The following is a 16,587-nucleotide window of genomic DNA, read 5'->3' as shown; positions in this document are numbered from 1 at the left end:
TCCTCTTTATAAGGTCTTTCCCTAAATCTATTACATAGATCATTGAGTGCTATATCAAAACCTTCATCTGAAGGATTATATCGTGAGGGTCTCATGACTTGATCCTTCACAATATTCCTGAAAATATGTCCAGGATGCATACTGTGTCTATGTAAAAGAGCATTCTGATGGCATGCTTTCCTATAAACTCCTGTATTCAAGAGACCATTCATTAATCTTTCTACATAAACATCAAGGAACGGTATCAATCTATCAGAAAATTCATAACTAAATTTCAAGTATGGAGACAGCCCATTAACATGATCAATGAACACAACCAATTCCTCAACCTTGCCACTCCAGATGATGAAGATATCATCCACAAAACATCTATAGAAAAGCACATTAAGGAAGAACTCATCTAACTTAAACAAATATTCTGTTTCCCATGTGGCCATAAATAGGTTGGCATAGCTATTTGCACATGAGGTGCCCAAAGCTACGCCATCCTTCTGTAAGTAACTCTGTGAACCAAAACAAAAAATGTTGTTTTATAATACCACCTCCAAAAAAAGAACCAAGAGCTCCATTCTGGAGCCACTAAGTATAGTGTGGCGTTTCAGATAGTCATGGGCCCTCTCAACACCTTCCTCATTTGGAACACAGTGAACAATGAATGAACATCTAGTGTGACCATTATAAAAGGGGATTGAATAGGCACTGTCCTCATACACTCATATAGATCCAAAATAAATTGTTTGGTATCTTTTAATATAAAAGAATTGGTGTCCACAACTGGACGCAAGAAACTTTTAACATATATAGAAAAGGGTGAAGTTGACCAGCCCTAACCTGCAACAATGGGCCTCATAGGGGGAGCACGCTCATCCTTATGGATCACAGGTAGGCCCTGAATTACAGGTATGAGGGGGTCACTAACAAACATATACTCATACAATTCTTCAGTGATGACATGGCTCTAGAGAAGATCATCCAACATCCCACATATCCTATATACATGAGTCCTGATTGTGTCCTGCTCAATAACACAATAGAACTGTTCATCCCTCAACATCCTTTTCATGGCCTGATCATAAAATTCAGTATCCATCACTACTAGACTGCCTCCCTTGTCAGCAGGTCTGATGGTGATGGAATGATCATTCCTTAATCCAGTTAAAGCTCTCCTCTGACTAAAGGTTAAATTCCCTTTAATCCTATACCTTTTATCTCTGATGTCCATTTCATGTAGATCATTCTCTACTAATTTACTTAAGGCAGCCACTAAAGATGGAATCCCCGAAACATATACACTAGGTTTCTTAAACCGCTCAGGATTGCACATATTTCAACTATTGGTAAACTCTAATTTAAGACACAAGTTCCATACAAATAAGCTAAAATCCACTATAGTGTCTGTAATATTACTGGTACTGGTAAGAACAAATGTCGATCCTTTAGATAAAACTATTAATTCATCTGGAGAAAGTCTACAATATGATATATTATAGATTAGTGAGTCAAAGTCCTCTCCCACATTTTCTTGAGATGCTGATTGGTTTGAAAATCTGCTGACAGTTTCCTTTTCTGCATGCCTATGCTCATCGACCTTGTTCTCCCCCTACCCTGGACACAGCAGAGATGGGGAAAGGGCACTGAGTAATATCACTATCAGTCCCACTGGATTCACCATATGTGGGTCAACTACATTACTGTTTATTTTCCTCCTCACTACTAATTCTGCAGTCTGTCCACTTGAGTTAGCATTCACATTTCTATCAGTCCCCATAATCACAACACTCTGTCATGTTGTGTTCACACCTTCTTCTAAACCAGATTCTCTTACATTCTTCCTACTATCACTGTTTACAATTACAGTGTGAACATCATTTCTTTGAGAGTTGTGTGGTTCTCCCACACCTATAATATCAGAGTCTCTAGGCACAGTTTGTCTGTTAACATCATCACTGTTATTATGATTATGAAAGTCCATTCTGGGCCATGTGAAGACAAGGCCCAGCTGAAAATCTTCAATGTCCCTCCTCAGCTTATTCCGTTTCTGGACAAGCAGCCACTTTTCAAATAACAACACATTGTTCAACAACATTTCAATTGCTCCATCCACTATCATTTTCAGAAAATGTCCATACAACAGCCTTTGCTGATTAATAATATGTCTACACAAACTGTCCTCCTCAGGCATAAAGAACTCATTGAGTAAACTCATATATTTGAGGCTTACCTCTATGTTCAATTGCTGCCATTTAAACAGTAAATCGGGAAACAATGTCCTGGTTGTCGACATCTTCAACACTCTTAGGCCCCTCGGTATAATCCTCCGATGAATGCAGACATCAAAGTGCTGCCTTTGGGTTTGTAGCCTATTCAGTTTCAGGAAATCTGCTTACAATTTATCCACTGCTGACTGCAGCTTCACTCGATCAAAAGGCTCCATGGATGCATCACTGACGTCATCGTTGGCTGCCTCAAACCATCAGGGGATTGACAATCCCAGCTATGCAGCTCAAAAAACGATCCGGACCAGGAACATTATCTTTATCCTAGTTAGGTACATAAGGTAGCTCAACGACACCATCATCCCTTCCAGCCATGTCTCCATGGGTACACCAGCAGCAACAGAGAATAATCCACAAAAACGTTGTCACCCAAGGAGTAAATGCCCTGTACACCAAACACAATCCAGTAACCAGTAAAATAGCAATGACAAGGTGTCAGAACAAACAAAGGCTGCACCTATATAAACTCATCCAATGAAAACCAGTATCTTCCTCAAAATCTTGCTTTATTCATATAACAGAAACAGTGGTGTAAAACAATGGGACTCTGATCTTAACACCTCGATCAGGTGTAGCTACAATCTCATGCTGATCACTCTTTACCTCATCACCTACTAGGTCTGAAAAATATGGACTGTCTCTACTCACTCTTAATGCTGAAAGGCCCGAAATACCTGTCACAATATCTTCCTCTTTATAAGCTCTTTCCCTAAATCTATTACATAGATCATTGTATGCAATATCAAAACCTTCATCTGAAGGATTATATCGTGAGGCTCTCATGACTTGACCCTTCACAATATTCCTGAAAATATATCCAGGATGCATACTGTGTCTATGTAAAAGAGCATTCCGATGGCATTCTTTCCTATAAACTCCTGTATTCAAGAGACCATTCGTTAATCTTTCTACATAAACATCAAGGAATGGTATCCATCTATCAAAAAATTCATAACTAAATTTCAAGTATGGAGATAGCCCATTAACACGATCAATGAACGCAACCAATTCCTCAACCTTACCACTCCAGATGATGAAGATATCATCCACAAAACATCTATAGAAAAGGATATTAAGGGAGAACTCATCTAACTTAAACAAATATTCTGTTTCCCATACGGCCATGAATAGGTTGGAGTAGCTATTTGCACATGAGGTGCCCATAGCTACGCCATCCTTCTGTAAGTAACTCTGTAAACCAAAACAAAAAATGTTGTTTTCTAATACCACCTCCAAAAAAAGAACCAAGAGCTCCATTCTGGAGCCACTAAGTTCAGTGTGTCGTTTCAGATAGTCATGGACCCTCTCAACACCTTCTTCATTCGGGATCACAGTGAACAATGAATGAACATCTAGTGTTACCATTATAAAAGGGGATTGAATAGGTACTGTCCTCATACACTCATGTAGATCCAAAAGAAATTGGTATATTTTAATGTAAAAGAATTGGTGTCCACAACTGGATGCAAGAACCTTTTAACATATATAGAAAAGGGTTCAGTCGACCACCCCCTACCTGCAACAATGGCCCTCATAGGGGAGCACGCTCATCCTTACGGATCATAGGTAGGCCCTGAATTACAGGTATGAGGGGGTCACTAACAAACAAATACTCATACAATTCTTCAGTGATGACATGGCTCTTGAGAAGATCATCCAACATCCCACATATCCTATATACATGATTCCTAATTATGTCCTGTTCAATAACAAAATAGAACTGTTCATCTCCCAACATCTTTTTCATGGCCTGATCATAAAATTCAGTATCCATCACTACCAGACTGCCTTTCTTGTCGGCAGGTCTGATGGTGATGGAATGATCATTCCTTAATACAGTTAAAGCTCTCCTCTTACCAAAGGTTAAATTCCCTTTAGTTCTATACCTTTTATCCCTGATGTCCATTTCATGTAGATCATTCTCTACTAATTTACTAAAGGCGGCCACTAAAGGTGGAATCCCTGGAACATATACACTAGGTTTCTTAAACTGCACAGGATTGGACACATTGCAACTATTGGTAAACTCTAATTTAAGACACAAGTTCCTTACAAATAATCTAAAATCCACTACAGTGTCTGTAATATTACTGGTACTGGTAGGAATAAATGTTGATCCTTTAGATAAAACTATTAATTCATCTGGAGAAAGTCTACGAGATGATATATTATAGACTAGTGAGTCAAGGTCCTCTCCCACATTTTCTTGAGATGCTGATTGGTTTGAACATCTGCTGATAGTTTCCTTTTCTGCCTGCCTATGCTCATCAACCTTGTTCTCCCCCCTCCCCTGGACACAGCAGAGATGGGGAAAGGGCACTGAGTAATATCACTATCAGTCCAACTGGACTCACCAATACGTGGGTCAACTACATTAGAGTTTATTTTCCTCCTCACTACTAATTCTGCAGTCCGCCCACTTGAGTTAGCATTCACATTTCTATCAGTCCCTGTAATCACAGCACTCTCTCGTGTTGTGTTCACACCTCCTTCTATACCAGATTCTCTCACATTCATCCTACTATCACTGGGATCTTAACATTAAGTGGCCCCTTAATACTGTTTACAATTACAGTGTGAACATCATTTCTTTGAGCGTTGTGTGGTTCTCCCACACCTATAATATCAGAGTCTCTAGGCACAGTTTGTCTGTTAACATCATCACTGTTATTATGATTGTGAAAGTCCATTCTGGGCCAGGTGAAGACATGGCCCAGCTGAAAATCTTCAATGCCCCTCCTCAGCTTATTCTGTTTCTGGACAAGCAGCTGCTTTTCAAATAACAACACATTGTCCAACAACATTTCAATTGCTCCATCCACTATCATTTTCGGAAAACGTTCATACAACAGCCTTTGTTGATTAATAATGTCTCTACGCCAACTGTCCCCCTCAGGCATAAAGAACTCATTGAGTAAACTCATATATTTGAGTCTTACCTCTATGTTCAATTGCTGCCATTTAAACAGTAAATCTGGAAACAATGTCCCAGTTGTCGGCATCTTCAACACTCTTAGGCCCCTCGGTATAATCCTACGATGAATGCAGACTTCAAAGTGCTGCCTTTTGGTTTGTAGCCTCTTCAGTTTCAGGAAATCTGCTTCTAATTTATCCACTGCTGACCACAGCTTCACTCAGTCAAAAGGCTCCATGGGCACATCACTGACGTCATCATTGGAAGCACCACTGTTTCTGTTTTTTGAATAAAGCAAGATTTTGAGGAAGATACTGGTTTTCATTGGATGCGTTTATATAGTAGCAGCCTTTGTTCATCCTGACACCTTGTCATTGCTATTTTACTGGTATAGTTTGCAGCTGTTACAAAGTATACTTAAAAGTTCAGATAAAATACTTCATTATTGTGATAATGCACTGTATGTTACAAATGATGGTACTCATTTTATCTCTTTTTTTTTCACTCACCCCAACCCTTATCTCTTTTTTTTTTTCTGTGTGTCGTCAAATTGTTTCATGTCACCCATCTCTGACAAATCACAAAATATTTTATAGCACAGGGAGATAGGCTAACCCCAGTGGTGCTGCCTGCCCTCCCTCCACCAGCTCTGGCACTGATGACCAGTACATCTGGGACCCAACCTGATAGTACTGCCTCAGCTACCCCTTCACTACCTGCACCCTCAGGTAGCACTACCTTGGCGGCTGGTGCTATGTTACCCTCTGGGAGTATTGACAGAGGTGGGAATTTTATCAACTGCTAGGAGATCCAGGTGTGGTGCATAAGGTGATGCACACCACCATTGGTGCACCCATATGCCACGTGGAGAGGCTGCTCTCTGTTATGGTCCATATGAGAAGATGCTAAGCACTCCAACAGCCAATAGAGTAAGGGGAAAGTGATGACAGTCCTGTGGGTGAGGACTTGAGTCTCACTGTCCTCATGTTTGAGGGGCATGAGCATCTGTTGACCCCGCCTTAACCCCAATCATGGTGTCCGCTAAACTTTTGTGTCCCTCACCATCCCTATGTCTTGTCTTGTTTGTCTTCTTCTTTTGCATCTGCTTCATAACCTACAATATTTATCTGACCCAGAATTGCCTGTATCCATTACTTAACATCCACCTCTTACTGAGCTAAAAATAAGAAAATGGACACCTGTCTCTCAAAAAAAATTGCCCTATATATAGCTCTCCACTTCACACATATGCCTTCCTGGCACACTTGATTCAGTTCAGTAGGCTATACAACATAACTGTGTTGTTGTTGTCACCTCTCTTTGTTGAGGTGACAGCCCAAATTCAGCCAATAATATATACATATTAATTTTGTACTGTTGAAGAAATGGACAGCTATTGTTCTTTCCTACCTCCCTCCTGCACATTCCTATATTGCCTTCCCTTTGTTTTTCCCCCCTGCTTAGTCCCTATTTCACCCCTTTTCTATCTACCTGATTTTAATACCTTTAATCTAGTCAAAAAATAGAATCACACACAGCACACAAAAGTAAAAAAAAAAAAAAAAAAAAGTAACGCAGCCCTTCACTTTTTGTCTTCTGAGTTTGGCATCATGCACCAATGCCAAGTGACAGTGAACTGAATGGCTCTTCATTGGTAAGGTTACCTTCATGCAATGCTGCTTACACAGGCTCTGCTAAGGTAACACAAAGGGCATATAGAGTAAATAATTATTTTGTTGCACTATGAATGCATTTATAAAACTATTATATACACATGGATTTGAATCCTATATAATCTGGTCTCCAACAGAAATGTGTCAATGCATTTACACCTGCTGCCACAGAATCAACTATGCAGCAGGTGTGTTTCTTACCCTCAGTATGCCCAACTGTCCTAATCTTATTAATGAGGCTTCTGTCTGTTTGGCGCTTAACTACACACAAACAGGGAAAGAAGTAGAAATGTGCATCTTACACGAGCAAACACTTTCCCATCAATTGCTGCACAGTGGTTCACTAAGGAAAGTATACATAAGAATGTATTACTTAAGACTACTGTCCTTGTAGTCTTTATGGCATCAAAGTACATGTAAAAGCACAAAGGGAAGGCACTGTTTAAGTCAAAAACACATATTTACACTGCAGCCATCTGTTACCTCCACACATGCACTTCAAACTTGGTCTCTCAGTACTTGTTCAGAAATATATCAACCACAATAAAGAAATAAATAACAAATACTTATATATCATGCACATCTTTATAATGACAATACACATTCATATTTTCCAGCACTTGTAGTAATGTGGACAGCTGTTTGCATATAATTTATAAAGCTGCCTCTTAAAGTATGCCTGTACATTGGAAACATAACAGAAGATACCACACGTTGCATGCTCATCAATCTAGTAATATGCAGAACTTTAATATCTTGACAGTTGTATATGGCTAGCTATCCATTTCAGACATGCCTTCCATCATCGTCTCTCAAACAACCAATTACAATGATGCCATCCATTATAAATTGTCCTGCAGCTTTGTAAAAGTCAGACTTGTGCCGCATTAAATACAGAATTCTCTAATATGTGTACTTAGGTAGGTGTTCTATTCTAACTGCAGTCCACTGGTGTCTGTCTCATCAGAAGAACCTAACTGTGTATATTGCAGTCATCACTACAATCCCAAGCAGTAGCAATATTTTTTGACAATTGGACATTTCTACACAAACATTATATTCAGGCCTCCCAAAATCTTCTGCCAAACATGCATTGATAATGTCATCCACTATAAATTACCCTATAGCCTTGCAAAAGTCAGACTTGTGCCATGGCACTTACTTTAAATATTGAGTAAGGTAGGGATTCTAATCTCACTACAGTCAGCTAGTGTCTGTGTGTCTGTCTAGTAAGAACAGCATAATTGTGTATCATGCAGTCATCACTACAATCCCATGGAGTACCAATATTTGAAAGTTGGACATGCCTACACATACATTTCATTCAGTCCTACCAGCATTTTCTGCCCAATGTCCAATGATGATGTTATCCACTATAAATTGTCCTGCAGCCTTTTAAAGGTTAGACGTGTGCAGTGGTGTGGAGTTCTGTAGTCTGTGTACTTAGATTGGTAGGGGTTCTGTTCTCACTGCAGTCAACTGGTGTGTGTGTGTGTGTGTGTGTGTGTGTGTGTGTGTGTGTTTGTGCACTTACTTGATATTAGAAAGAGCATTTTACACCAACATGTGGGATACTGCTATTATCATCTTCCTTTCACCTGACTCTGCTAATGTCAACAGCTATAAAGTAGTCTCTGACACTGTAAAATATAGAATTGTGCTCTGACACCTGTGTTAAGTAATGTGCTCTGTAAATAGGTAGTTTTAGAATGACATGTGAGTCCACAAGTATTTCAACACTCCTTGAAACATCTTGTTGCAGAATACAATAATTATGTCATCCTGTGTAACATGCACTCTGACAGTATTCAAGAAAACATGTGCTGTGACAGTAACATTAACTACTGTGTTTGCAATGTACTTTAACTACACATGTAGGTGTTCAAATATGACAGCAAGCTACTTGTGTATCTTTACATACAGCTATCACTTATGAGTCACTTTTACACAGGGTTGTGACTCCACACCCATGACCTACAGTGGTTGCAACATGTTTTCCTCAGCATACAATGATGCTATCATACTCCATATACTGCATTGTGACAGTGTTACTGTCAAGATATATGTGGTGTTGCTAATGTGACATTGCATGGGATTCATATTCTATGGCTACACAGGTGTAATGTTCCTATTAGGTTCAGTGTACTACAGTGTGTTTGGTTGCTGGTACATTATGGCTTTTGTGTGATCTTTTTAATAGGTTTTCACTACCACTTGTAGTACCATTCACATAGCCCCACACATCCTCCTTTGTCCTCTGGTCACATGACATCCTTCTTGCAGAGGAGTGAAGCATGCCCACATGTCAAATATGCATACATACATCATGAAACAGAGTCCTTCCATGAGTCTATGCAAGACAACCCTAGATCACTGCATTGTGATTGCTAATGTTGTCATGGTGTGGTGCACATGTTCCATATGGACAGTGTCAGAATGTAATGTTTCTTCTTCTTTTTCTTTTAGCTGTTCCTGTTAGGGGTCACCACAGCATATCATCTGTTTCCATTGCTTCCTGTCCTCTGCATCTTGCTCTGTCACACCAAACACCTGCATGTCCTCTCTCTCTCCACGTCCATAAACCTTATATTAGGCCTTCCTCTTTTTCTCTTATTTGACAGCTCCATCCTTAGCATCCTTCTCCCAATATACTCAGTGTCCCTCCTCAGCATATGTCCAAATCAATGTATTCTCACATTTTTGGCTTTGTCTCTAAACCATCCAACCTAAGCTGACCTTCTAACATACTAATTTCCAATCATATCCACCCATGTCACACCCAGTGCAAATCTTAACATCTTTAACTCTGACACTTCCAGCTCTGACTCCTGTCTTTTCATCAGTGCCACCATCTCAATACCATCTTTTAGCCTTTCCCTTTCACTATTACTGTTACCTGTCTGTCACAAATCACTCCTGACACTGTTCTCCACCCACTCCACCCTGCCTGCACTCTCTTCTTCACCTGATGTCCACACTCAGCATTATTCTTAACTGTTGATCCCAAGTATTTAAACTCATTCACCTTCACCAACTCTACTCCCTGCATCCTCACCACTCCTCTATCCTCCCTTGTAATGCAATCCAGCAAATATACACATACACACAATAGTCTTACTATCTTCCATAATATGCATATAGGCATTTTTACTTTCATGTTATAATAATGGCTAGGATTTCATGTGATGTTGGCCATCAGCTTAATAATGGCCAATGATCCTATGATCACTTGACATGTCAATGTTGCTGTTATTGACATATGTTATATTGAGGTGTGGATGTGCAGTATGGCTACCAGAGGATATTACAGTCTGTGATGTGACCTAATGTATTTTTGGGAATTGTTAACATTATTTTACATGCTCCTTCTATAATAGTTGTAGTAATATGCCCCCTGAGAACTGTTGACATAGGTTCATAGTTTCATAGGAGGTTACTAGGCTAGCGGTCCTACAGCCCTTTCAAGTCTAGACATGTTCACCACAAGTAGCACCAACTGTCCTTATTAGGTGAATGTAATTCGCAGATTGAGTCTATAGTCAACACCAACTACCCCTGTCCATGAAGGACATGGGTACCACCCCTGGGGTAAATTTGCAGACTTCCATCCATTTATCTAGGTTGTGCTTGAATAGAGTCAGTGAGGAGCTATGCTTCAAGTGATTTGGAAGAGTTTTTCAGAGGAGTGGCAGTCTGTGGGAGGTATATCTGTCTCTCAAGCATGTTCTGTTAATGCCAAAGGCTATGTTAAGATCCCTAGAGTGAGTGACTCTTGTGCCTTTAGATTTGCGTATGTACAGCATTTCCATTAGTTTATGGTCAGAGCTCAGAATGTAGGTCAGGCACAAGTCACTTCTCAAAACCCAGTACGATACAGAGTACAGTGACAGGGCTTTCAGTCTATCCATGTACATCATGGCATGGTTTGGAGGCCCTGTATTTTCTTGTTGAGAAACCCCTGTAGTCTCTCCAGCTGCTGCAGGTACCTGTTGAGGTACATGCAAAATGGAGTGTTGTATTCTATTAGTGTTCTGTTGATGGTCAAGCTCAGCAGAACACTAATAGACCTGGATGCAATGCCCTTACTTTTGAGGTGGGCAACATAGAGGGCTTTCCTTACCACTAGGGAAACTTGTTGGATGAAGTTCAGATTGATATCTACCTGTGTTCTCAGGCCTTGCAACACTGGGGGGGTGTTGTCAATACTGTAATTAATGGGGAATTCCACTTTGCAAAGGTTATAATAATGGCACTTTTTGCATTTAGTTGTAGACCTTGGCTTTGGCAACAGTCATTTGTCTGTGTTAGTCCCTCCTCTAATATGTTAACATTGTTGGTGGACTCAATGATTGCACCCAATTTGCAAGCAACAGCAAACTTGGGAAGCCAAAGGCTGTCTACTGTAGCTGGACTTCCAAAAAATAGATTCTGAACAGTTAAGTCCCCAGCATAGATCACTGAGGTACACCACTGGTGACATCTCTACTGTTAGAGGTTGAGTCACCACCTTTGACACTATGTGTTCTATCATTGAGACAATTAGCTATCCATCTAGTGACATAAGGGTTAAACCCAGCTGGAGATTGTGTCAAAAACCATGGGCAGGTCAAAATAGGTGGTATGCACTGTTTTACCTTCAGCCAAGTCTTTGGTAACTTTCTTGAAGACGTCTACTAGGCTTAATAAGCATGATCTACCCTTATCAAAGCCAAATTGTTTTGGGCCTAGAGTTTGAAGATCACCTATGTCCTTATCGACAATGTCCATAATGTTTCTTATGTTGGCCTTGCAGATGAGACTGGTTAGACTTAAGAAGTCTATAGTTCCCAAGATTGGTTGATGCCCCCCCCCCTTTTGGGAGTACTGTTGCTGTTTTCCACTCTACTGGAATAAAGGCAGTTCTCAGGCTATGTTTAATGAGGATGGTAAGTGGGTCCACTAGGTCCTGTTTTAGATTGCTTAGTAAGCAACCTGGGATGTTACTTGGTACCACTGAGGCTGTGTTTTTAGCCTTGGAGAACTCAGATATGCTTTGATCTCAAAATATACTTGGCAGAGGACTGTTGTCAAGTGTGCTTTGGGGTATGTCCTGTGGGTCCGGGGGGGGGGGTGAAGTTTTCACCAAATCTGTCAGCTGGCAGGTTGGCAATTTCCTCCAGTGCAGCTTCATGTTTAGACAAAACAGCATGGTCTGTCAACCATCTCATTCCAGTTTGAGAGATATTTGATCCCCCTAGATTGACACCAGAAGCTAAGCTAATTGTTGATACTGATGCTGACCATTTCTTGCTTATATTGTGGCACCATCCTGGGTGGCAGTACATTCTACAAATACATTCACTGGGTAGTCCGTACCGTATCATTTCAATATGTGATTAGTGTTCATGCTACAACTGTCTTCATTGACATGCCCTCATCTGATGTACATTACCATGTTTCACCTATCCTCTTTCCCTGTGTTTATTCCTACAGGTCATCTGTGTGTCCCTATTCAATACACATACTTCCCCTAACTGTTTATTTATAATGCATTCTACATTCCCTTACTGATCACTTACACAATATTTTGTTCAGTATACTTAAAAACATTTTCCACAATATTCTGCAGTGTGTACATTGTCATGTAATGTGTTGGAAATATATGTGTTGCTGTATTAATAACCCTGGTAATCACTCTGGCATTTCGCACAAACACACTGACCTAGTTTACCCATAGGTAAACAAGTTTATATGTCTGAGACTGTCTGTTTTGCTTCACATGGTTTCCTGGCCAGCAACACAGTTGCTAACCATGAAACTGCTTTTGTTTCCATTTAAGCATGGTGTGGAGCATGAATATGTAATTAGCGCTGCTACTGACCACACAAACCAGTAAACTCCATGTAGGTTTCGTGATAAGTCTATATAGAGTTTATTGAATCTCCAGAAGGGTCTATAACTAAATAAAAATCTCATTGCACACAAAAATAAATCTAACTCTAATAGAGCCAAAACACTCTTGCTAAACTAAACAAGAAAACTATGAATCCTGATCATATCAACTAAAATATACAGATATTAGGTGAATACAGTCACCTAGGCAAAAGATAACCACAAAGCATTTTTAAACTATGTTACAAATCTTAGAAACAATGCCCAGATGATGCCATATACACTCAGACCCACAGGAAATTGTCAGTCTACTAAAGGATAAATTAAACTCCAGCTTCACCAACTGTCCCCTCCACTATTCTCACATCTACCCTCTTCATCAAATCTCCAAAGAACAAGTTCTCAAGGCACTGTCGAAGGCCAGGAACACTAAGTCAGTGAGGTCAGATAACACACCAGACTGCCAACTGGCTAGCCTGAAACATGATTTGTCAGGCCCTCTACAAAGACCATTCAAAATTAGCCTTAAAACAGTCTTTGTGCTGAATGAATGAAGGGCAGCAACAATCATTCCCTTACACAAAAGTTGGGTACAAGAAACCCAAGTGATTACATACCCATAAGCTGGACAAGCCTTATCTGCATGGCTATGGAAAAAGATCATTATGGAACTCTAATAAACAGGGATATAGGTGACCTACAGACTCTTAACTCAAACCAGTCTGGATTCATCAGTGGCAAGCCCTGTCAACTTAACCTGCCTGACTTCTTTGAAAAAGTCATTAAGGCAATGAACAAGGGCAAATCAGGGCACACTGCCCGACTGGACTCAGCAATCAACACCGTCTCACAATAAGGAATCACAGATAAACTCTCCCTGCTAAATGTTAACTCCTATGAAGTTTGCTGATACAAAACTGCCTCACAAATAGAACACAGATAATAAGGTTGAGTAGTTCTACCTCCACTAAAAGACCTGTCACTAATGGAATGCCCCAGCATCCATTTCTTGTTCCATTTCTCTTTGGCAATTACTTCTCAAGGTCAAAGTTATTGTTAAATGCTGACCACGTTTGCAGATGACTGCAAACTTGGTGCTATTAATATTCCACAGTGGACTGCATGATCCTACATGATGGTCAGTCCCAAACAGTTTATACCAAAAGCATAGACTAAAACTAAATGCCATAATATGTATAATCATACCCTGGGACAATCAGGACAACATTATTTATTTATCTGACATTTGTTTACGGGGATAGTCCGACCGGGTATATTACCCATTTCGAGAAAAGCTCCACATGTAGGAAAACATTTATAGACTTAGTTAAACATAGTGTTACAAACTTTACAAACAGTATAATTTATATTGCAGCTAAGATTACATACACAGTTATACAATATGTTATAGTAGTAACAGAACTTTACTAGTAGTTGACTATAAAGAAGGTACATAAGATTATATAATAGTGGTATTAGAATCTTTACAGATTAAATTTGCACACAAATTGTAAATGCTGTTCATATAGAGTGAGTTTGAAAGCATGACTAGGCTTGAGTTAGTCAGGTTACTAGTCCCCTGGTGTACAGGATTATGTCCTGTTTCCAGTGATTGAACAGAACTATTTAGTTGGTTAGCTTAAGAAAGGGTGCGTAGGGTACTGAAGGAAGCATTAGAAGGTAAGCAGAGTGGATGAGAGGAAGGTGAGAGGATAGTGTGAGGAGGGGAGGAGGTAGATTTGTCTTGGTGAGAGGAAGGGATGAGAGGGAGGAGGGGTGAGGAGAGGAAGAGCTAGATTAGGCTGGAAAAAGGCATGGACAGAACCATTCTGTGTTTAGATATTCTTTTAGGTAGGTTTTAAAGTGAGGTAGGCTAGGGGTTAGCCTAATATTAAGTGGGAGGGAGTTCCACACTTTGATGACCATGTGTGAATAAAGTGATTTTCTTTGGTTTCTGGAGGGTTTGTGTGTTTCTAGGTGTTTGTCTTCATATCAAAGAGTTCTGTTTGTTTTTTAATGTTGGATTAGGTTGGTAAGGGCAAGACTGGCATTAGGCTTGTATATGGATTGTAGTTAGTTGTGTATATGTAAGCTGGCTTGCAAGTTCGAGCCAATTGAGTTTGTTTAGTGGTATACAGTGGTGTGAATGATAGTTGGATTTAGTCACAAATTTTGCTATTTTGTTGTAGCATTTATTCCAATTTGTTCTTAATGGAGTTTTTTAAATTGGTAAGTTTGCAGGAGCGATATAAAAGTGAAGCCAGGAGGAAGGTTTTAGCCAGGGTGGTGCTGGTGGAGGTAGTAAGAAATTATCTGTTTCTATAGAGGAGTTCTAGTTTCACATGAGTTTTTTTTATGTTTTGTTGGATGTGAGGGTCAAACATGAGTTTGCCACTGATTGTAACCCTTAGGAGTTTCATTTCTTGAGTATTTTCTAAGATGTTTTTGTCAGTTGCAAGAATGTTAAATTGGTCTGGGGCTAGGGGGAGTATTTTTGTGGTGAAAGACAATAATCTTGTTTTTTTTTGGGGGGGGGTAGAAAGAGTTGGGATTTTGTCAGCCATGATTCAGCAGCTGTGAAATATTGCTGGGTTTTGGATCATGGAACATGGATTACAGACTGCATGCAATAGAAGGGATAGCCACTCGATGGTGTAAAATATGGTTCTAGGTTATTCAATGATGTTGACTAATGTCACCAAATTGACATGGGTATTTGCAGATGATAAGTGGTTTGAGGACCTACCCTACTCCGACTTACACCAGGGACCCATACTAAACATGGCAGGGGTGTATGCCTCTACTGGCCAGTGTGTGTTCATCATAAAGCCAAGCAGCCCTGAGTCAATAAACTGCTAGCTAGCTGGTGTCCATTTACCCAGTTTGGGTTACCTTGGATAATTCTGTTGAGTGAAAGTTGGACATAAACCAAACTGCCAAACATGAACTAAGAATTGTTGCATTCAGTGTAGATTCACTGCCTGAATGCAGCTTGGAATTGGATGAAATGATGGTAAGGAGGAGGCTGGATATCCTATATATCCAGCAGATAAAGTGGAAGGGCAGCATCGCAAAGCCATTTGGCTTGAGATCCAGACTCTACTACTCAAGCGGAGGAGGAGGACAGGCTAGGAATGGTGTGGGAATTGTGCTGAGAGAGAGGCTTCAGAAGGCAGTGAGGAATGTCATTAGAATTAGTGACAAACGTATGGCAGTCAGACTCCAGACTAATGATAGGGCAGGATTTATAATCTCAGCCTATGCCTCACAGTAGGGCTGTGATAGTGATGGTAAGAATACATTCAGACAACAGTTGCAAGACTTAGTAGATAAAGCAGGACAACAGGAACTGGTGTTGACAATGTGTGACCTGAATGCACATATTTGGACAGATATAACAGAACATGAGGACTGCCTGTGTTCACATGGATGGTGCTGACCGTAGAAATAAGGGTCAAACTTGGCTAGGTTTGTAAGAGCCCTAGGGCCATTAGCCTACTAACTTCTTATGATCCTATGATGAGGCAACAAGAATAAAGAAGGAGAGGCCTTTCTTGACTTCTGTCTGGCAAATGTCTTGATGATGGCCAACACATGGTTCAGCAAGTCAGGCAGTCACAAGATCTCATACAACAGTGGCCAATATGCAACTCAGGTAGACTTCCTCCAACTAAGGAAATGGCAATGGGGTAGAATCAATGATTGCAAAGTCATCCCCAGTAAAACAGTCAGCCCACAGCATACACCAGTAGTTGCCAAATCAGCTGCAAGCGGTGGTTATTGAAGGCTCTAAGGTCATAAAAGACCAGGCTGAAGACCTGGAAGTTTACTGGAGAGAAAGCACAACAGTTCA

The 16,587-nt window shown here is 40.2% G+C and overlaps 1 protein-coding gene across 1 annotated transcript in view; it reads left to right on the top strand.

The window, feature by feature from the left end:
• The first annotated feature begins 5,314 nt into the window (after positions 1-5,314).
• LOC122797864 (vomeronasal type-2 receptor 26-like) overlaps positions 5,315-16,587 on the top strand; it is a 49,175-nt gene continuing 37,902 nt past the window's right edge. Inside the window, exon 1 of the mRNA XM_044066386.1 lies at positions 5,315-5,345. Within this exon, the coding sequence (XP_043922321.1) occupies positions 5,315-5,345 (31 nt within the window). The remainder of the gene's footprint in view (positions 5,346-16,587) is intronic.

This window comes from Protopterus annectens, chromosome 3.part1, assembly GCF_019279795.1.
Source record: "Protopterus annectens isolate FY-2018-M chromosome 3.part1, PAN1.0, whole genome shotgun sequence".
Lineage (NCBI taxonomy): Eukaryota > Metazoa > Chordata > Ceratodontiformes > Protopteridae > Protopterus > Protopterus annectens.
This window is presented reverse-complemented; position numbering and strand designations above follow the sequence as displayed.